We start from the raw sequence: 23,092 nt of genomic DNA, 5'->3' as shown, positions 1-23,092 counted from the left end.
CACCACCTTTCATTATTGCGACCTTTTTAGAACAGTTCTGTTTTTGCAAGGGGCTGTATCTCCTTAACTCCTTTTTGTGTTCTTTTTGTGTCTCTGGGACACTTTACTTGCCCAGATTTGCAACTTCCTCTGAGAGGAGAGTGAGCCAGGTAGCCTTTTTAGAAGAATATTAAGGCTCTATTTTAATTTTCAGGTACTTTTTTTTTTAAAAAATATTTTTAAGTCCTTACTTTTTCTCAAATTCTCTGTAAATAAAATAAAAACCTTTTAGCCAGGAAAGCCGATATCTAGATCTCGTCTACATAACCCTGAAAATTCTGCCCTGCTACTGTAATGGCTGGCATGTGCCTGTTACTATGAATTATTTGATCACTTTCTGTATATTACTCTTGTGAGAATGTGAAGAGGAGGAATATTTTCATTTACTAATATGTCTATAATGTTCTGTTTTACTGCTTTTCTTTTTGCTATGCCTCATAGTTTTCTGTTCATTCTGTCTTCTATTATTGTTCTGGGATGAAAATCTTAACTTTCATACATTTTTCTGTTTTCTGATTATAACTTTTCGTGTATAATTTATTATTAACATGTGATATCGTCCTTAATGGGTGTGTTTATTCCTGTTTCCTACTTCCCTTCATCTCTGAGGCTTCCAGCACAGTCAGGTCTTCCTGCTTTGCCTTTTTACAAATCCAGAGTGCAGGATGTATTTATATGTCTTCACCTTCATGCTGTGTGTGCTGCTGTAGCCAAACGAGGCTAGAATTAGCAATCATGGTTTTTCTCCTGAATTTACCTCTTTAATCATAGTCCTCTAATTCTTTTTGGCTTCTTCTCACCTTAACTGTTTCTGTTAGTGTCTTTCTCCATTCCTTTTTCCACTTCTATCTGTTTACTGTTGGTATCTCTTGCTTTATCTGCACTCCTTTGCCAGGCAATAAAATGCATCTTCTTAATATTTTGGTTGAGCAGTTTGTTCAGTGCTTTTTCTTGTATACGTTTCTGCAGAAACAACTAGATATATTATAATTCTTGATCAGTTTTATTTAATTAGTCATTACCATAAAATTCTAGTATGTTGTTACTCATTTTTCTTTTCACTTTCCCTTTGTATTTATAGGGTTTTTTCAATGTTTTTCATATTCTAGGCACAACATAGGCTTTCCCATTGTAGAATGTTCCTCTGAAGGAGACTTTATTCTTTCCAAACCACCAGACACAGGGGGACTAATCTCTTTTGGCACTGTAGCTGAACAGCTGGTGTATGAATTGGGCAATCCTCAGCACTATCTTTTACCAGATGTCACATGTGACTTTTCCAAAGTTTCCATCACTGAAATTCCAGGTTAGTCCTCTTACATGTTACGAGATCTGTGTCAGTGATCTGAGTTACCAAACCAAAGCAGTTACTTTAATTTCCATGTTTTCTCTGCATATTTCGTGTTCCATAGTGTGATATTGTATTAAACTGATTTTTTTCAAGAACTTCTGCTAGAAATTCCTTTAGAAATTTTAACCATGTTCTTATTTATCTTGCTGGCTGACTAATGTAAATCTTTGATCACTACTCCTTTTGCCTTTTTTTTTTTTAAATGCGTGCCTTACATCTACCAAGTCCTTAAACTATGTATTCTGTGTGAGCAACATAGCTCCACTATGATTTCAGGTTTTTTTTCTAAACTGCATCTCAGTTTCTTTGCTCAAAAACATGTATGTTTTGTACATGTTTTCTCATATGGCATTTGAAACGTTAGTAACAATGGAAAGCTGTGTCTTTCAAGGCACTACTTGGTAATGGTGTTGTTCTTAGACATTTAGGTGGATCATCGTAAGTGGTAGAAGTGTGCTTAGGTACAGGATTTCCACCAGAGAATTTCTGTTCAAAAAAAGTCCACTTGCTGACCTCAAAACTCTCAATAGCCAGTAGACTAGAGGTGGATATAACGTGTGTTCTGGGTTTAGCTGTAAAAGCAAAACAAAAAAAACCCAGGCTTAACAGATTTGAAGATACGTAGGTTGGATAAGACAGCTTCAAAAAAATGTTCAGCTACAGTCATTTGAAGTTTGGTTTTTACTGCATCTGTATTATGTATAATTTTTCATTCTGATGGAACTTATCTGTGACAGTATGCTGAATATCTTTATAAAACTTAGAACAATCAAAATCTCATGAAAAAATTGACTGTGATAAAACTCAGAACACTGTAGTGTCAATAATATTTTGCTTCAATAATAAAAATACCATAAAATTGTACAGTGAACCTTGTGCTCATGCAACATAACCAAATAGCGGTCTGATAGGGCCAGCTTGCTGCTCTTAGCCACGAGTCTTTTTTTTTTTTTTTAAAAAAAACCCCCTAACCTTCCTATGAACTTTTAGCTTGCAAATGACCCGATATGACATGTTTGAACTTAAAATGAACTTTCACATGAACTTTCAGTTAGCCCTCTTAGAAATATAACAGATGGAAAACGGGCAGATTTCTTAAATATTTTTAGTTTGAAGTGCTTTGACACGTACACCAGTAAAAACAGGCAAGCTATCTATTTTTGCTGCTTACATTGCCAATTTTATTGTCCTGCTGGATTACTTGCAGTGTTTGAACTGAGAGGTGCTTCTGTTTTCTTTTTGTCAATGGATGCTATGCATTTTGTTTTGTGGGGTTTTTTCTTTGTATTACTTCTTCACCTGGAACATGAAACTTTCAGATCTTCGCCCTGACTATAGGGATATCATTCTGTATTGAGAGAGTTAAATTAACCTTATGTCAATCTGGCAGAGAGGGTGATGATATTTGAGTGACGTGTAAAATTTCTGCTAGTCACGTTCACTTTTTCAGATATGTTCTGATTTGATCTCTTCAGAGTATTTGTGTAAAGCTTTGAACCGCTTCCTAAATATTGGCAAGCACAGGTCAGGTATGGGTGAACTACAGCATAATTGTGTCTGACGTGAGGTGCTGATCCTGCACTGCTAATTTTCAAGGGGTTGCACCTACTGATTTTTCTCCAGTTCAAGGCTGAACCTGATGCCATGACAATTTTTTCTAGGTTTTTTGTGGCATTAATATTCCTAATCTGTGATCATGGTAGTTGCCCAGGAACATACATTCAGACTGTTCTGTTTCTGTTTTGATAAGAAGGCTAAGTTAAGTTATCCCTTCACTTACTAAGGTATCAGCAAATGAGTTCTCACTGGTTTCTCATCTTGTTTTGTTTCTTTACTAAGTGAAGAACTGCAGTCCACCCCAGCCAAATACAGTAAATTGTATGCTCTGTGTGTGTGTGCAGCAACTGGCTGTTAAGTGGAAAGTAACTGTTCAGTCTGAAGTCCTAAGGCTGCCTTCTGTGTTAAGTATTTTTTAAGTACAGGAATAAACATCTAAAACATTCTGTTAAAAGGCTCACCGAAGTCATAAATTTAGTCACTAGTTTGCTATTTGTGTTTCTAAAGCAGGGAGGACTGTTTTGTGAAAGGTTCTCTCTTCTGCGGCAGTATAGCTATCAATGATTTGCCTTTTAATTAAGTGCATTTGATTAATATGTATCACAAAAGAATGTCTTTGAAGTTATATTGAAGAAGCTTAAATACTGATTCTTAACCACTGTAGGTTTTGATGGTGGGGCAGTGAAAGTTCATGGAGCAAAAGGATCGCCTCCTTCAACGTTTTATAAGGTATTATCTCTTTCTGTGGAGTGTAAGGTATTTTTTATTTACAAAATTTTATATTTTGGAGAAAACACTAAATATTTTCTGCCAAAAACTGTTACTGCTTTCTAATCCTCATCTTCCCAGCTCCAAGAGTAAAAGGAAGAGGGGGAAAAAGAAAAAAAGGCAAACCTTATTTGATACATAAAAACATGTTAATTTGTTTAACAGGCTTATCCACAAGCCTTCAGAGAAGGCTGGGATGGCTCTTTTATAGTAATAATAATTTTTAAAACATCTTAGCTCACTAACACCTTTATACTTGTTGATTTTTATACTGGCATGTTAATTTTGTTCTATTTCCTCATTAAATCTATTTGCCAAGTGGTTCTCAAAAGGTAAGTAATGAGTAACTACATCTGTCAAGAGAGCCACTAAGAATGAGACTAAGTCTCCTGAAATACTCTGTTGAGAGGTACCTGCACATTCTGTGAAGTTTTATGTTTGTTACTGTGGTCTTCTAGTGGTCTCCATTCCCTGAATGAATGCTAAGGTAATACAGTTCCGGTGAAGTATCAGTAGGGCTGGATCCTTTTCTTGTTTAAACTGGTGCCAAAACTGACTTTTACAGAATCAAGATTGAGATCAGAAATTAACTGCTTAGCACACCCATTGAGTTAACCTAAGCAGAGAATTGTGCTAATATTTCTGTTTAAATAATATAATGTATGTCTGAGCATAATTTTTCTTTGAAACTTTTTACTGCATTTTTAAAATATTTCTGACACTTTCTAAAACCAGTTTTATATAAGATAAAGTTTCAGTTTTTAAAAGATACAGTATTTCAAAGATAAATAATAATATCACCAAAGCGGGTTTGGTTTTGGTGACTTGTAAAGTGAGAATAGAAGAGCTCTCTAAAGGCTTCATAACTGAAGCATACCGACAAAGCATTTTTAGAATCCAGTAGTGTATCACAGGTCACTCTTCCCATGCCTTTAGTTAGTTTTTCGTATCTGTCAGTGTAATGTGAACACGAATTTCTCTAAACTTTCACCTAATATAATGAATCATTGCTTATTTTGAATTTTTTTGATAGCCTACAATTTCAGTACACTATTGTCTTGTCAGTAATTATTAGTTCAAGAGTTCTAGTTATGTAATGCTGGAACAACAAATTTCCTTTCTCTGAGTGATCTGTGTCTGCGTTATCTGCATCTGGGAATAACTGTGTCTTTTTAATCTGAAAATAGGTTTTTGTTGTGTTTGAAACAACAACAAAAAAGTCTTAAAACATAAATTATAAGCACATTTCTAAAATGTTTCAAAAATCAGGCTTACAGTGTCATTGTGTAACTGACAGAGAAGTCAATTTAGAAGTAATTCCTAAAAAGGACAGAATGAAGAGTATACTTTTGTACAAAACATCAAAATCCATCAATCACGATAGCTATGCTAATGTTCTTACTATTCCTGTAGTAAATAGTGGGATTTGATATGGGCAAATGCAGAGGGCACAGAACGTACAAAGCAGGAAGCACTTTTTCTTCCTTGATCCAACTGTGCGGTTTTAAGCAGTGTATGTTTTGCTGCTTCTCAGCAACTTTTAACAACTGTTCTGTTCAGCAGCCTTGTCTTCCTGCAGTTTTTGTTCTTGACTTTACATTTTCATAGTATATCTAAAGGCAGTTACTGAGATTTGAGTTTTTCAGTTCATGAACCATGAAATGGAATTAACAAAACTGAATGACAGTTTGTTTTTTATGTAGCAGTAAAATAAAAAAAAAGTTATAATTTATTTCTTAATCATTATGTCTTAAGTAGCATTTGAAATGTTTAGGAATATCTTTTAATATATCTTTTGTATATTAAGCAGTGTAGTGATACTCTAAAATATGTAAGTTAGACTTCCTGTGAAGTAGTTTTTGAAATGGCTGTCAGTGACAAATTGACTTAGGTTTTGCACACCTGTTTTAGAAGTAGTTTTTAGGAAATTAACTTAGTATGTTCAGCTTGGTTAGGAAGTGACTGAATGGGCATTATAACAAGCTAGAAATATTTCAAGGGTCTGTTACATCTTTCAGTAACTTTACAGTAAGTGTAGAGGAAGATTATTTAATTGCTGCATTAAAGGTGAAGTGTAGTTAGTAAAACAATGATAAGAGAAAGTGAGATATAAGGTAAGTTTCAGGGAAAATATTGAGAAATACATTACCTGTGAAATAGCTTCTCAAAAGAAATAGCTGAAACATTGTTTTTTGAGACATTTAAAAATAGACTGGGTAAAATGGTTGAAAATTTACTGTAGGAAAAACATTTTTGGTTGTAGAGAGTTATGCTGTCTGTATGTCTTACTAGGTTATTCAATTTTTGGTTTTGTTTTTCTGTTAAGTAACAGATGTTGAAAATGCTCATCATGCCTAGTTTAGATATATCTATTAAAGCTTTTCTACCATTTATGGCCATGCACTTTCACTGTATTAGAGCTTTGTTAAACAGCTATAACACTGGAAGTCTAGTAAAATGCTTATTAGCTAAAAGTTTGCAATGTATAGCGTGTTCTTTTGCATGTGTGTATGTGATATGTTTCAACATTCACTTTAATTCTTCTAGGAAACTTATGTCTGACCTATTTCACTGTGATAGATTATTCAGCTTTTCAACATCGTAATGTGTCCTACGTACCAAAACGGTTAAGTTCAGGAGAATCTAAGGATGAGAGTGGGAAGTGATTCAGAGTTTCACAGTTCTGCAGATTTGAATCTTCCTCTAATAGAATTTTGAATTTTAAATAATGGAGTAAATTTTTGTCATCATGATGGTTTCTTGCTATTCTGCTTCTGCTTAATATATAGATAATGATTGTGAGAGAGCATTTATAGCATATCATTACTGAATCCCATGTAATTTTGTAATGCTTTTATCGTTAGGTAAATGCCACTTACCTTGATGGCTTCAGAGCTACTGCTGTCTGTCCAGTGGGAGGTCCAAAGGCAGTGCAAAAAGGAAAACGCACTGCAGAAAGTATACTGCAAAGGTTAGTATGTGAGTCTTGTAAGGGGTTTTGGCTTTTTCTTTTCAGAGATGGTGAAAATAGAACTGTGACATATGATGGCAACCATATTAACCTTGTAAGAACCCTAGAAGATTATAATCTTCCAATTGGGAGGACATTTTCAAGACTTAAGTATCCTGTTTAGGAAACCTGTTTTCAACATATGACTACAGCTACATTTGACAGAGTGAAAAAGGTCTCAAATATTGTTGAAAATAGATGGCTGGATACTGGAGAGAAACCCAAATTAATGAGGGAAAAATCTGCAATTCAGACTAAAATTTATTAGGTGCCAGAGAGAAACCCATGTGAAACTAGTTCTCCCTGACTTACAGAACTTTTTGACAAAATTTTTAGTGCTATGAAATGTAGGCAGTTTACCAAGTTTGTGTTTCAATCAAAATTATCTTAGTACCTTGTAAAATGTGACTAAGGATTTTGTTTGCTAGAACGATTTTAAACTTGTAAGACAGAGTGATCAACCTTCAGTCACACTGTCATGCCAGTATATTTGGGCAAGAAGGGATTCCTCTTAAATATAATTCCATATCCTCACAGAAGTCTCAGAGAATTTACTTCAGTAGCCCCAGTCTTTCTAGTTATGAGATACATCTCTTTGTGCCATGTTTTATATATAATTCCCCCCCTCCCCTGGCCCCCAATCCTATTATAGACACATGCAGCAAGTACACTAGCATAGACACCTGTCAGAAATGCAAGGTTCACTGTGGACTTAGAGTGATTTATTGCTCACGTCCCCATGTACAGCACTGTGATGAAGGAAAAGCTGTGTGACTTCCCTCAAGAGACACAGCAAATGAGAGCAGGCTGATACGGGACGTGTAATTAAGCTGTGGAATCCCTTTCTTCAGAGTGGTGCGAATGCTAAAAGTGTACATGTCCAAGAGCTACTGAGAAAATCTGTGAAGGAAAAAAAACCCCTTCAAGAGCTGTTAGATACAAAGACTTGGGGACCCAGAAGTCTCTGAGAAGCAATCTTTCTGGAAGCTAGGGGACTATTTTGGAGAAAAAAATAGAATGGTCTATTTTCCCTTTTGTGTTTGCCCTTGGATATTATTTCAGACCAGACTAAGTGAATCTTTTGTCTGATTGAAACACCTTGTGGTGCTGCTGCCTCTATGACCAATAGAAAATTAATTCAGCCTGCTTACTCTGCTGTGCTGAGTAATTCTCAGATGAGGGCTGATGGGAGATATCAAGCAAGTTAACCAGCCTTTGTCTAAGTGGCCTCTAGTCCATGAGGCATGCTTGGAGCAGCTGTGGCTTGTTCTTTGCATTAAAAAAATCACAATATACAGTATTGCCCATGAATACAGTGTCTATCTCAAACACAGCTTTAAACAGCTTAACGTGTGGAATCACTTACTCAGCATGTTTGAAAGATTTGCTATGTCAACCCAGATATGGAACAAGAATTAAGCTGTTCTGATTACTGTCAGAGTACTTTACCAGTAGCTACATCTCTTTAGGAAGCTCTGACTTCAGTCTTTGCACCAGTTCTTGTTGTAAGAGAATGTCATAAGGACATGATCTTCCAGCTAGCCAGATTCCAGTCCATTCTAGGTTAAATTCTACCCAGTAGTCTAATGGCAACAAGTACAGAATAAGGTGCACAAATTTAAGGTGCATCAATTATACCAGTCAGGCAGTCTAAGACATTAAGCAGCTTTGGCAGCTTGTAATATGACTTCTTTCACTTTCCTTGCATGCTTCTTCTTCCTTTGTTTATTCATTTTTGAAAGCAGGAGAGATTTGGCAGTATGTGTGTGAAGAAGTCTCTTTTGAGTCTTTGGTGTCCTTTTATTTTTGATGGTTCTCTGCTGCATTACCAAGACACATGAAAGGGCTAAAAATTACCCACAGAATGTATTTGGAACTCTGGTATCTCTAACTGTAATGTTTGTAGATAAATAACTTAAAATAACTTCTTATAGACATGGCTTGCAAATTCAGGTACCTTAAATCAAGTATCTGTCTAGAATTCTGTGGTCATCAAAATAAAGATAGCCTCATTTGTGGTACATGCTAATACATGCTAATATTTACAACGATAAGTTAACGGTGTCTTCAAAATGTTCCACTGATGCAAAATATTTTTTTCGTCCCAACATAGTTCCAGTGATAAAATCTTTTATACAGCTAGAAGGGTGCCAGAGCAAGATGGGAAACCAGTTTAGTGCTTCAGAATTTAACTTATTTTTCCAATCTGCAACATGTTAATAAGTTGGACTATTTCTAATGGTTGGATTCTTTTAAAACTTTTTTCTAACTTTTTTTACTGTGTGGCAGTTTTTTTATTTTTTTATTTTGGACTTGATTTTTTTTTTTTTAAACTATAGTGGTAATTTTCATTTTTAGTGCTTGATTCGAAGAGTTGCTGTGAACAGTCTATTTAATCTAAACTTAATATTTGGGAAAAAACTATTAATTTCTGGCTCTCTTTAAGCAGTGTATGTTTTTGTGGTATATAAAAAGAAGGTAATGTTCATCCCTATTATTAATTGTGATGTGACAAACTTGGCACTCTTGACACAATGTGAAGTTTGAGGGATTTCAGTGCCAGACTGGAAAGGCACAAGCAATGAAGAAACGTTCTCTTTAAAAACTTTTTGGCATTTGAGTTGTATGTTCATTAATCCTAAATAAATACCTTTAAGGTTTGAATAAAAGTTCCTTCTTCAGTTCGATTTTTCTACATTGGTGCCGGTGATGTAGTGAGGTAGTTTCATGTAATGTCTTACAGCAGAAGCAGAGTTAAGAACTTAATTACCAGTATGAAAACCAGGAAGATTGCATATACTGTAAATACATTTCAAGCTGTCTTTGTTTTAAAGATAAAAGTAAGAGCTGAAATCCGTTTATTTGTCTTTGACTGTCATTTTCCAAATAATTTGAATAAACAAAAGGCTCAGTTTGAAACTTAGGGATAAATTCAGAGGCATATCTTCCTTGTCAGTAATCGCTTGATTTGTAGTATTCAGATATATTTGTTTAGTGTAAAGTATTCATAGTTCAGTTTACATGACAGAGCTAACTCCTGTGGACCACACAGGGATACTTCAGATAATCATTTTGAGGCAGTTTACTAATAAAAAAAAAAATCATTTGTTGCAGGACTCGTCTTATTTTCAGTCAGCTTGGGTATGAAGATTACAGTGCAGTTAACATACAGGTTTTAGGGTCTGAAGATACATATGGACCTCATGCTAGAAGGAGTATAGATGGTGTAAGTATTCAGTGGAGTGTTCTTAAACTTTTACTGACCTCTTGTAATCTCTCCATATTGTTATCTTTTCCACAACTTTAAAGGAAGTCACTATCATCTTGGGAATTTCACCCTATCATCTTGCAAAGAATTCAGCGTCACTACTTAGTGTACAAAATTAACACTGACAAGGTCTCTGCAGTACTGGGTCTTCCAGAAGCACTGATATGAAGTCTTAGAAAAATGTAGTCTGTTGTAATGTTGTTCTTTTATAAGAAGATATTTCTTTATATGTTCTTGTGACACAGACTTAAATTGCATTAGATGTAACTCTAAAAGACCATATTATAAAGATTGCAGAGTCAGGAAATGGCAAAATTATTGTTGCCTGTGCAACTTTAAAACTGTCTGTGAGTGCTGTTTGTGAAAGAATTTTCAACTATATAATTCTGCTTTGTACTTTGTGACTTAATAAATTCACATGTAAGAATATGAATGATGGCCATAGCCACTACAGCTGTGATACCCATGGTCTGTTTTCCTAATCTAGAATATGAAAGTCCTTTTTAAAGGAAAGACTGTAAATCTTGTCCTCACTTACATGCACTTTAAATATTTAGACAGTTTAGTTTGTTCCAAAACCAGTAGCATTTAATTCTTCTTTGTCAGTGGCAGTCTTGCAAAACTCTTAAGGTACATGTGGCAAAACTCAGAACTGAGTTCAATTTTAGGAGTGCCAACACTTAAAATAGCTGACAATTTGTATATATAGGAAACAAGAGTGTGATGTGGAGAAAGGCAGCAAAGTTCTTACTATAGAAATCAACTGCTTTTAGAAATTGGGCAAGTTATATCTGGAGCTGTTCATTTTGGTGCTTGAGCTTCAATTTCATTCTGCACAGCAGCAAGATTTGCTTCCTGAGGAAGGAGCTTTATAATGTGGTCTTTTTCCTTTTAGGACTATAAACCTTGCAATGTTAACTGTGTTACTGAGATTGCAGAATCAAAATTCTGAAACATAGGAACAGATGTTCCAGATGTTGGACTTGTCTGTGTTCTGTTCATACCAGCTCCTTACGATTATGCATTGTAATACATTCTTTAATTAAATTGTTACATAGAAAGTTTTGTCTTGTTGTGTAGAGTGAATAATGATTTGAAAAAGAGCAGTTTCTCCTTCCTTACTGTTCAGTTTGCCTTGCTCATGGTACGTTAAATAAATTTTCCAAATTAAATTGAGTATTTGTAGTATTTTCTGTATTTCCAGCCTCAACTCCTAGGTATTATATGAAAAGTAAATAGAGCGTTATCTCCATTGTATGTGCTTCCCATAAATGCCTGAAAAAGGATGTGAGAGCTAAGGCTGAAATACAGGAAATGGCTCCATCGCCTTCCCCCTTCACCTGGTTGCTCCTACAGTTCAGAAGAAACTAACCAGAGGAGTTTTCATCTGGAAAGCAGTAGCTTGAGAACCAGGGTTGGGGAGTGGGGTTTACTTTTCCATTTAAAATACAAGTCATAGACTTCTAAGGAAATTCATGTAGGACTAATGTAGTGTCTTTAACACTCTTTCCTACCACATCTTTCCATACAGAATTAGACATCATTATTTGGGTTGCAAATAACAGTGCTCAAAACCAGAGCTATGTTATGTTAGTCAGTATATTAACACACAAGGAAAACAGTTCCTGCTGTGAAGATTCTACCATGTAAATTTAAAGAGGAGAAGCAAATACGTGTATGAATACCAAGATAGGAAAAGTTGAACAATATTTGGAGCTCAGTGTAGATGTCTGGTGTGTCTGGACTAATTCTCACACAGGTCTGTCAAACTAGGTGCAAAGGTTTGCCTTTGCCACTGTGAAATCAGTGTATATCCCAGGCTTCTCTAGGCTTGTATACTGTAGTCTGAGCTGCTGTGTGGAGTATGGCCTGATCCTGACAACACAAAGTATCCTTGAGAAATCAAGAAATGCTTGCCTCCTTTCCTCTCTCAGTTTTTCCTGCCTGTTGGTGGTTTTCTGCCACTCTGATAGCTTGCTTTGTCAGCAGCAACCCAGCATGAGCAAGAAAGGGACCTGAATCAGCACTGAGTAACCCTGGTGGTGTTTAATACCTCCTGCTATGTGGTTTTCTGTTGGGGAGGGAGAAGGGGTTATGACAGTGTCACAGTGTCAGTGAGTTCATGGTTTAGAAATGCTGGGTGTGTTTTATGTGAAAGGTATCTATTAATAGTACATCAGGTACTAGAGTTTGCTATATAAAAGCTGTATGTGCTGTGTCTGTTAGTTTTCTACTAACCCTTTGTTAACCAGTTTACAACACATTGTTAAGACTTGATGAAGTATAACTTTGTTATGCTATTTTTTTTCTTTAATTATGATACTGTAAGATAAATGACTTTAAAATAGTCTGTATATCCAGGTTTAATGCTGGATTCACCCACTCAGAACAGGATTCAGCTTATTATTTTCATTGACCATTGTATCTTGCATCTGTGGGCAAGGAAGTAAATCTAGAACTTAAATGAAGTGTTGAAGACATGGTACAGTTTAGAACCAGGAAACAGATGTGAGTGCATAAGTATGTTTTCTGCAAGAATATTTCCTATTAATTATTATTTGTAGTAATTTGATGGATCTTATGGTAGCTTTGGGAACACTGTTAAAAAAAATGTGTTGAGTTTGTAGCATGGCTTCATATTTTCTGTATAGCAACAATTTTTTACAACAAGGTAGTGAAACTTTAAATTGGAAAACTGATTCGTTTCTTATTTATATTATCTTAATCAGGACATCTGTTTCGGTATTCACAGAAGGAAACTTCTACCCTTTCAGGGATACACAATCTGCTGGAATAATATAACCTCTCCTATCGTGTCTCTGCTAAACTTTTATACATGAGTATCGAGATAAACTAATAAAAATGTGAATCATGTTTGCAGGATTTACTACATGATAGTATCGTGGCAGGTATTTTCCAGGCTGGGAGCTTGGAAGAGGAGAAATGAACTGTGTGTATCTCCCTGTGTGTATGTCTACATGGGGGTACTTCAGAAAGATGAAAGAAATTGTATTTATCATTATGATACCTCTGTGTAGATATGCCACTAGAATAGAAAGTAGAGAAAAATCATCTTTCAACTTCATGGACTTAGGTTTAAACATACTAAAACAAGAAGGCCCTTCATTATTGGGTTTCAGCTGATCACCAGCTATAAAGTTTTCCTCCCTTGTATAAGCTGGCATAAGTGAGCTTGTTTGTGTTGGGGTTTTGTCATGTATTTGGGTTGCAATAGAGGATTTGTAGTCTGTTAACATAACAGTCTCTTTGGGATAGTCTTACAGTAGCCAGAACGCTTCGTGCAGCATATTACAACATTTATGATAAACACTGTTTCAGCAGCTGCCACTAGGAAGTACATCCATGTTCCTACATTGCTGAAGTTACTTAAATCCCTGAAATTCACTTGAGATTTTTCAAATGTTGACATGTTCAACAATATTGCTTTTGGGAAAATGTACTGTGTACCTACAGGAAAATGATACTAATATACAAGATCTCAATATTTCAGAAGCTAATATTCAATTTGCTGGTGTAATGTTTTTAAAGAATGCAGCTTTACAGAAATGTGGGCAGTTAAGCAGCACTGGAGTTAAGAGATGTGTTAAAAGATGGGCAGTTTAGTTCAGATCCAGCATATAGTTTCTCAGGTTATTTTGAAGAGGAAAAAAAATTTTCTTTTTTTTTAGTTTAAAATGTTTAGTCAGGTCTTAAAACTTGAGAGAGGGGAAGACAGACTCTTTTATGATAATCTTAAATTTACTAGAATTCTCATGAGTAAATTTATATTTTGTCAGGCATAATAGTCTAGCATTTTTTACTGCCAGATGTGTAAATTGACAATTGCTTCAAGTAATTTTAGAATTGTTGTTGACATGATTTCTAGTTCTTGAAATCAGGGACACCCATTCAACTTTGGGTAGTGAATAAACATCAAAACATACAGCAGGAAGGATGAGACATGTTTTTGTTTGATCACAACTTTAATTCAGTTCATCCAACAACTGCCTGCATATAACAACAACTTCAAGGTCTTATATGTTGTTGTATGCAACTTTTCTATGTATTAGAGGAAGGATGCAGTTGGCATGAAGAAAGGTTCCTCTGTCTCTTCAGTGTTAAATCATAAAAAATTTGGTGCTGTGTAGGATGATGCTGTTCTTTAGCCCAGAGGAAGGGCTCCTTTAAGGAGTCATGGCTCCATTCTTTTCACCTGACCACAAAAACATGTCCTCTCTGCTCCACACCTCTACTGCTGTATTTTGAAGTTGGGGCTGTTGAATTCTAGCAGCATCTTTATCTTTCTTGTCTGCTGAGTATTTAATCTCTGATGCTTTCAGAAATGTCACTGGTTTCTGTATTTGTAAAGAAATAGACTTTTTGCTAAAATCTAAGTGTTACCCAGGAGGAAAAATGTTATTTTAAAATATTCTTCATGATTTTATACACAGTTGGGAAGCTATTAAATGCTTCAGAAATTATTATATGTAAAGAAAGAAGATGGAATAAACTAAAAATGGGTTATTTAGTCATGTATATTCATGCTCACTAACAAAAAAAGCTGACTTCCGAAGAGCTGACTTCCACAGAGAAGGAATACCTTGCTGCAGAACTCCATACTTGGGGTAGTGGCTGTCTGAGAAGCTCCTGACCAGTAGTTTTTGAGACCTTGTGCAGTTCCAGCTCATATGTATGATGGAAATAGTTGTGCTTTGGGACAAGTAAGAGACACTTAGGGACAGACTTGTATTTTGAACAGGTTTTACATTTTTAGAGATTCAAAGGTAGACCAGAGGTAGTTCTTGCTGGTGGATGCAAATTCTTGAGTAAATACAATCTTTGCCCTCAGTGAGACCTAATGTTCACTCTAAGGCTTTTGTCAGTGTATTGATTCCAGTGGTAGATATTTCAGTGGCAGAAAAGAGATTATAATTGAAATAGTGTGCTTATATGCAAGGCCAGGTATGTTAGTTGGGTATAGAGTAGGCAGCAGAGTACTGGTTGGGTTTACCTTTAGAGGAGTGTCTTCTCTCTTCTCTGGAAATGTGGTGACTTTTACGAGTTCGTTCTCCTATTTTACTCCCAAGGATTAGGTCTGAATTATTTTCTGTGAGCAGATCTGCTTACTTCTTGATGCCAAGAGAAGTAAACCTGGCTAACTTGACCCAAAAGTATTTTCAGTGCGCTTAAGAGGAAAGTTTTGTTTGCCAGTTCCACTGAGAGTGAAGCCAAGTGTTTAGTTTCTCATAAAGTAGTAGTGGTTACAGTACTTGATCCTTTGAGAATGCTGGAGAAGAAGCACAGTCTTCTAGCAGTCTGAAATATCTAATAGTTGATTTTTGTGGTGGCAAAATAAAAAAGATAATGAAATGTTAACAGAAAATTATAGTGGTGCCGGATTAAAAAGTCACTGAATTAAAATTGTAGTTTGTAGCAGTGATCACTAAACACTTCCATTAGATTTGACTACAGTTATTTTTCAATTCAGTAAATTTAGATGATACTCTGCATCTAAGCTAATCTAATTTCTACTTTTTTTGAAGCAGGGTCCTCGCGAAGCTGTTATTTGGCTTGCTGTATACCATAAGCAAAAAGAAGCTGTAGAAATCTTTTCCAGAGAGATTGCACCTGCTGGAACTGGCATGGGTAAATATTTACATCATCTTATAACAATCTTAAAGTTACTTTTTTTTGTTTTCCCCTGAGCATGACTAGCACCCAAAACCTTAGTCTTCAGTTTCACTGCACTGTGCATAGTTACATTGTAATTTTTTGTAAAGGTATTTATGTTTGGTGAAGAAATGGAACCTGCAGACGTTAGCAAAATGATAGAAGGAAAGTTCTGGAAGTCCACCTTTTTAAAGTTCCTTTGAGACTGTCTATCCTTCTGTTGCTGCTACTGTCCCTTCCTGCCTTTTTACCTTTTCCTCATTTGTCTTTGTTTTCCTACCCATGGTTACACCAGTGCGCAATAGTGTCTTACTCTGTTTTACGGTGTTATTAAAACTCAGTAATGCTATTACTCACTGGCAATAAACATTAAGAATTTTATTCAGCTGGCAAAAATTTATCAGAGTGTCTGCGTATAACATTGCAGTTTATGAAGAGCTGTGCAGTATGAGCATTTTCAAGGGTCTTTTCAGTACTTAGTTATCTGATGTTACTACAAAGGATTTTTATAGGTACTACTGTACTTATAACCTGTTTAATGTGTAGCTGCTTGTGCAGGTAATTACAGCTTTCCTATATAATTCACAGCTTTTTAATACGATACTGCAGTGAGAATGCTAACAATCTGCATCTGATTCTTTATTCACAGTGTATGTTAACTACCCAATTCAAATTCTGATCCTGCACTATTAAGTCTAACCTCAAATTGATCTGTCTTTAACATTTGATTTTGTATGAATTTCTGGTGTACTGTGACTATTGCAAGATTTATTTTTAAATTAACTTGTGAGGTAAAGTCAAAACGCTGGGATTTAATTACGCTTCTTATATTTGAGTGGATATTTAAGTATTTGCATAAGGGTCACCTAGTGTGAAACAATCTATGCTTCTATTGTTTACGAAATGCTTGATCAAAAAAACACCTGCACATATGTTCATTGTGTCACAGGATTCTCTTCAGTTTCTAGGAGGACTTACTGTTTGATTATTTTGAGCAAAGTCGTCTTTTTTTCTTTTTTCTTTCCTTCTGTTCTCCTGCCAAGTCACTTAAGTGTGACCACTGAATTCATCTCAATTATAAATAGCACATTCATCTGTTGAGTTGCTGCTTACATTATGGATAATCATCGCACTTTCATTATCCATTTAAAATTTGGACAGCTTATTTTGAGGGCTAGAGCTCAGATATTTTGTAATGGCTTCTATGTATCTTATGAAAGAATGTATCAAGGATTTACCTGGATCTTCAAAACTAAATTACATGAGTTTAAACAGAATCTCTCAACTTCCACAGCAAATCTAGAATCCTGATTAATGGAGGGGTGGGTAGGGTTGCCTTGCAGTTAGGAACTAATAAACATTTTATTTTCAGTGGATTCAAAACTTTATGGAAGTCTGCACATTCTGTGTTGTAGTCTTAACAGTGGTAGCAGAAATATAGTTAATGCAGGGTGGGTTTGGGTTTTTTTTGAAGTGGTGTTTATAGAGGCAAGGTCAGTGCATGGTCATCTTTTCTTATTTTTCTACAAGTTAGAATAGGATCATGTAGAACTAATCGGGAATATTCATTGAGATAATTTTTAAAGATTTTGCAATTCTGAAGGGTGGTTAGTAGTCAGCATTTAGCATAGATGTAAGTTGCTTCTAAAGACTGTTTAATGAATGAAAGGTGGTATTTTCACAGTTGGACCAAACTACAATTTCTATAATTAGTTAAGGATTCATAATTGAAGTAGTTTCTCCTTTTTCATTTTTCAAGTACGCTGTGTAACATACGTTAAAGATCTCTATTTATTGTCTATGCATATATAAAATAAATAATCCTCTAGAAAATATCTTTTTGAATAAAAGGAGAGCTGGGTGTATTTTAAAGCAATTACATATTTGTAAGATCTGAAGCTAATGAACATATACTTGTCTCTCCAAATTCTTAATCTGTGCCTCTTTCATAAAGCAACTGCTGTGTATATAAACCTTGTTAGAAGTCTGAAAGTGCTAGGTTAATTAAGGTTTCAGTTCTTTCCTTTCACCACTGTTCTTCACAGAATGAAAAAAGTTGAGTCTGCACTATCTGGGTTGGGTGGAGTATGTCCAGTATTGAAATTGAGTTACCAGCATATGTGAACATATCAAATCATATCATATCAAATCCACATTAATAATCTCTAATGTTCATATTATCAGGGCTCTCTGTGATGAAACAGATGCATTCGTATGTAGAATCAGGCAGTCTGTGTGAATGATGGTGGGGGTGCTGGTTTTGTTTCCTAAAGGAACAAACAGCTTAAACTTTTTGGAACGTCCTGTGGCACTTATTCCCCCGCACCCCCCACACCCCCCCAAAAAAAATCTGTTTCAATTCACAGAACTGCTGCTAATGAGCAGCAATGGGAAAGAGCATATTTCTGGAATCATCTGACGCATCCGGTGATAAATAGCACTTTTGCTTGCCAGGTACAGGACTGCAACAAGATTTTTGGCCTCAGTGATGTAAATTACTAGTGTCAGAGGGTATCAGAGCTGTTTACTGACATGCTTCCAAGTGCTTGAACAACCCCATAAATACTAATTTTTTTAATTTGAAGATATATTGAGACTGCTTCATACAGTCACTTCTTTCAGTTGCTGTTGTGTGGTAGATTTCCATGTTACCTGCACAGATGAACTTTGTGTATGCAGAGAAGGGTCAGATACGGGATCTAAACGCTTAGTAGGCTGCTTGTTGATGTGAAATACTTTTAAGGCAGTCTTTATGAATAATTTCTTATTTTCTTCAGTGAGACTTAGTAAAAAAAAAAAAAGTGTGCAATACTGCCAAACAATAATTAGCAGTGAACTAATAACTGAATCAGCTTAACGATGCTTAGTTTATGACAGTGATGTAGGCTGTGCCAGAACTTGCTGTTAAGAGCACAGCAAAGAATGCCTACTGCTTTATTGTCTTAAAAGAAACAGCTCCATAGACAAGACTTAAATTAAAACTCTTGCCAGATAGATGTATAAGCGATCTTGGGAACAGAAGCCAGAACCAAGATGACTCCTGTAATAACAGCACCTGATGTTCAATTTCTGCTCCCTTCTCCCTTGGCTTTTTCTTCCCTCTCTTTTTCACTGGGCCATTTTTGGAGATGATTACTATTCTCCAAAGTGTAGCAGCTTCAGTGAGAAGCAGAGCATGCCCTATGGGATTTTGGTCACTCTTACGGGAGAGCTGGAGTGTCCACAGGCAGAGAAGAACCCAAAACTCGAAACTACCCATACCCTGAGTTGAGTGGTCTTGGGCAATGAGCACCTCAGGTCCCTTTTTGTACAGTGCTGCACCACTTCTTGTTACTGGGCGTTGAGCGAAAATAGCTGTGGCTGCTGTCTCTTACGTGAATGGAGCATGCCTATTAGATGTGGTTTTGCACATCCCACATGCGTCTGTGTGATGTAACCTCGTGTGGCTTTATTCTGCCAAAATGCTGGCAGTTGTGGGGATGCACACCAAGTGAGGTTTTGGCTGTTGCTGATTAAAACACAGGCACCCTTTAAGCAACAAAATCCTGCATTTCAAGGACTGCCAGCTTGGGTCATGTCCCCCCCAGCTCTCCTGCGTTAGTTCTCTTCCAGGAGAGGTAGTGACTGTGAGAGTGATTGCAAATAATCCTGTCTTGTTTTGTGTATTTGTATATTCTTTTAATGAAAAACTGAGGAAAAGCAGAAACAAATTATAAATCCTTCATAACCAGCAGCAAGGAGAAAGGAGGAGTTGTTGACTTGCAGGGTGACATCACCTGAACTGAAACACTTCATTACATTATTTTTTGGACATTTTGAGACTGACCTTTAAGAAACAAAGAACACTTATTCCGTCTGTACCAGACAAAAAGGAAAAAAGAAAAAAGGAAAAATTTTGCTCTTCTGCTTGGACTGTATCTAGTGATTGTGAAGTACTCTTTTTAACTGTGTTGTTCTTTCACCTCAGTAGCGGTTTGGTGTTTGTTACTCTAAGTGATGTGTGGACAGTTGTACAGATAACGATTTTCATATATAGCACCTTTCAGCCAAGAATCTTTAGCAATCTGTGTAAACTCCATCAACTAAGCTTTCTAATGTCTAGTAACATTGGAAAGTATTCTGTCTGCTTTACAGATGGTTTCCTGAGATAGTGGAAGGAAGCATTAACCATGAAAAAATTTGAATCAGAGTCCTTGGTTCTCCTTTGCTTCTAAGAAATGCTAGAGAGGAACTCCACCAATATTTAAGGGGATCAGGCTAGCTAAAATTTAGGAATGGGGAGTAGAGGAGAAGAGGGATAGAGAAAGGAGGTCTGACAGTTCAGAATAAGGGTGGAGAGTCCTGAGAGGTTCTGCTCTGGTCCATGGGATTTTTCCAGTACTCGTATATCTGGGAGGGAGGCAGCACTGTACCTAGGCTTTTAGATTTCCCTTTGTTTATCAGCTACATCTTTTGAGATGAAATCCAGGAGTACTGTCACTGTTGGTGTTTTGTCAGGTTGTTTCAGCCAGCTAGTCACTACTTGTAAAGCCCTGAGCTACATTTGGTAGGCAGTTTTATTTTGGTAATAGTATCATAATATGAGAATTACTAATTGTAGGTAAAAGGTATTCATTTCTTTAATAGCCAGTGCTAAAAGCCTAGTTTTCTTAGCTTTCACTTAGGCTGAATTTGAATCACTTGAATCAAAATTTTTTGAGCTATTTGCCTGATAAACTTTTTGAGAGAGTTTGCAGTTACAGTTTTTCAGACTTTGCGGGGAACAACAGTAAGACAAAAAGAAGTTATTTTTCTTCCTGTGATTAAAAAGCATGTAACAAAAATTTTATTGAGGAGTCATCTTCCTAATCCTTAAACTTAGGATGTTATGTCTTGAGTGTCAGAGATGTGCTTTTTAGCTTTTCTAGTGAATTTAAAGTCTTAATGTCAGTATTTCTTAACTTTTGACTCGTTTTACAGCTTTGATTATTTCAAAACATTTTTGGATGTGATACATTTTTTGTGTATTTGTATATGTAAAGGATAACAAAAATTAGACTTCATGAAAGGAGAGCACTGTATAATTTCTGATCAATTTGAGAGTGCTGATTCCACACTACCACCCCATTTATGGTAGATCTTTACTTCTGAAAATCAGTAGAAAGACAACCATCTCAAGACATTGTTCTGATTTGAAAATCCCTATTTCTTAGGAAGTCTAATCCTCTGTGTCAGAAAGAAAAAGTAATGCTACCTATATGTTGGAATGGGCTGAAGCATATGTGTGTTTGTGCTCTGCAATACAGACAAGGGAGTTAGACCTGCAAGAGAGAAGGTGGCATCTTTTAAAAAGCTCCCATAATCAAGAGTGAAAGACAGATTTTTCATATCTATTCCCTAACTTTGTTTCTAATGCTTTTTTAATTCCCATTGGTTTTGTTGAAGACCAGTGAGGCACATGAGCATACTTGCACAGAAATTTTCTGAAGTATTATTAAAATTACAGATGAGGTTCTTGAGCGAGCCCAGAGAAGAATTTGAAGTTACTGTATATAGACATTCCATACATTAGAGAGTGATTTGTTGTTTATTTTCTGTTTGGAATAGAAGGCTTTTACTGTAAACTTCTGTTGAGCATGGTATTTAGTTTGTATGTTCGAACGCTTAATCAGTTTTCATTTGGATTATGCTCTTCTGATGGGCTTAAAGGGATCAAGCTATTTAAAAAAAAAAAAAGACACACCTAATCCAATCGTTTTATGTTTTTTTTGCAATTACCACCTGAGTTTGTTAAACTTTCAATTGGTAAAAGTATACTTCCTGTTTATTTCTCAATATTTGAAAGTTGATGATAGCCAGGGTTTTTAATAGTAACTAGCAAGTTTTTTTTGGTTTTATGCATGTATGGTCTTCTGAAAAAAATAAAAACTTTAAATGTGTCTGTAATGTTCAGTCTTAATAGCAGGGTCTTTGGAACTATTTTTCTGTTCTATAAAGTGAGCTTTCCTATACTTGGTAGTGAAGAATCCTAGACACACAGACTCAGATTTTTAAATCTGTAGTAGCCTGTGAGAGTTATGTGGAATTCTGCTGCAGTTCTGCATTGCCCAGTCTATAGAAATTTACCCTCACTTCATAAAAGCTAGCAATCACAGACTGGGTATGTACTCAGTGAAAATGTCTTCATTATATGTAGTCTGGTCAGCCATATGGTTAGCATTTAAATAATTTGTGTTGGTGCAGTATATTTATTTTGTCTTCTTTAAGTCAGATATTTTATTCTGAATAAAATGCAGTGTGGAAGAGGCTCACGAAGAGCCTTTCTGTGGGAAACTGACATTTATAGTTTAATAGGGGTTCAGTAGCTAAGAAATGTTTTACTAATAGCTGAAATCATGTGCTGACCCTTATTTCACATTAAAATGACCGGAGTTTGACACTAAGATGACAGCTGGTTAATACAACTTGAGATTTTAAAGTGCTTGAGTATATGTAAATATTATGACTGATCTCCTAAGTGTGTTGGAAGATACTTCCAGAAATGTCCTTCTTTTGACAGTTTACTGCAGTCCCCATTTTTTAAGAATAATATTGCAGAAGATAGTTTATCTGCTGTATTCAGAGGACATAGAATAATTAAAATCGTATAATTGACCCCTGTAGGCAAAGATTGTATGTATTTTGTACTTTTACTCAAGTACTCGAGTTGTAAGAACTGTTGAGTTCTTACCTTAGATTTCTGGTTTGATCACTTAAAAAAATAATGCTCTAGAGGTAGGCTCCTTTGTCTTTTTTAAATATATGAATATATATATATAATTCCTTAGAATATGCAGTCAATAGATTAATAACCTTTTGGTTGAGCTAATTCAATCACCAGAAATACAAGGGACAAACCATTTATGGTCAAAAACTGTAAGTTGGTGAGCAAGAGACATCATTGTATTTTGGAACTCAGTGAAACTTTAAATTCAACAGGTGAAACTTCTTTCTTTGAAGTACTTAAAGCTTTTTAGATTTTCAGTAGTCAGAGCCTTTTCTTGCCTTTTTACTCCAAAACATCTTACAAAATGTTTCATGCAGTCTGTTATCTTTCTTTCATATACTGCATGTTTTATTCTGTTGAATAATACACAGATGTGTACAGAAATAATCACTATTTTTTGACAGAAGTAGATTAAAGAATAGGAAGTAATAAGCCAAAATTGGTGTGGCCGTTAAAGTAGGATTTGAATAGGATAGAGGAACTATTAAGGAGGCAAAACATGAGACTCTCCCACCATCAGAAAATCCAATGGGAACTTAAGAGAGCTGGAAGGAATGAAGCTTGTTTTGCTGGGAGTTTGCATCTCACAGGTTAATTGCAGGTTCCAACTAGAGCTTTTTCTGCCATGGGGCACTTTACAGGGTGTCATATATATGGCATTGATAATAATGTATTAGAACATGG

At 35.7% G+C, this 23,092-nt stretch overlaps 1 protein-coding gene across 6 annotated transcripts in view; it reads left to right on the top strand.

The window, feature by feature from the left end:
- Positions 1-23,092, top strand: part of LOC141942737 (uncharacterized) — a 65,149-nt gene that overhangs the window by 17,784 nt on the left and 24,273 nt on the right. For 5 of the 6 annotated variants that reach the window (XR_012628734.1, XR_012628735.1, XM_074866620.1 and 2 more), the window contains exons 9-13: positions 1,149-1,345; positions 3,612-3,676; positions 6,580-6,686; positions 9,840-9,951; positions 15,537-15,639. Coding sequence is in view for 4 of the 6 variants with exons in the window: in XM_074866620.1 (XP_074722721.1) it covers positions 1,149-1,345; positions 3,612-3,676; positions 6,580-6,686; positions 9,840-9,951; positions 15,537-15,639 (584 nt within the window). In the remaining 2 variants the exon portion in view is untranslated. The remainder of the gene's footprint in view (positions 1-1,148; positions 1,346-3,611; positions 3,677-6,579; positions 6,687-9,839; positions 9,952-15,536; positions 15,640-23,092) is intronic. The other variant, XM_074866621.1, reaches the window with a different exon arrangement.

This window comes from Strix uralensis, chromosome 4, assembly GCF_047716275.1.
Source record: "Strix uralensis isolate ZFMK-TIS-50842 chromosome 4, bStrUra1, whole genome shotgun sequence".
Lineage (NCBI taxonomy): Eukaryota > Metazoa > Chordata > Aves > Strigiformes > Strigidae > Strix > Strix uralensis.
The sequence above is the reverse complement of the archived record's forward strand: the minus strand, read 5'-3'. Positions and strand labels throughout refer to the sequence as shown.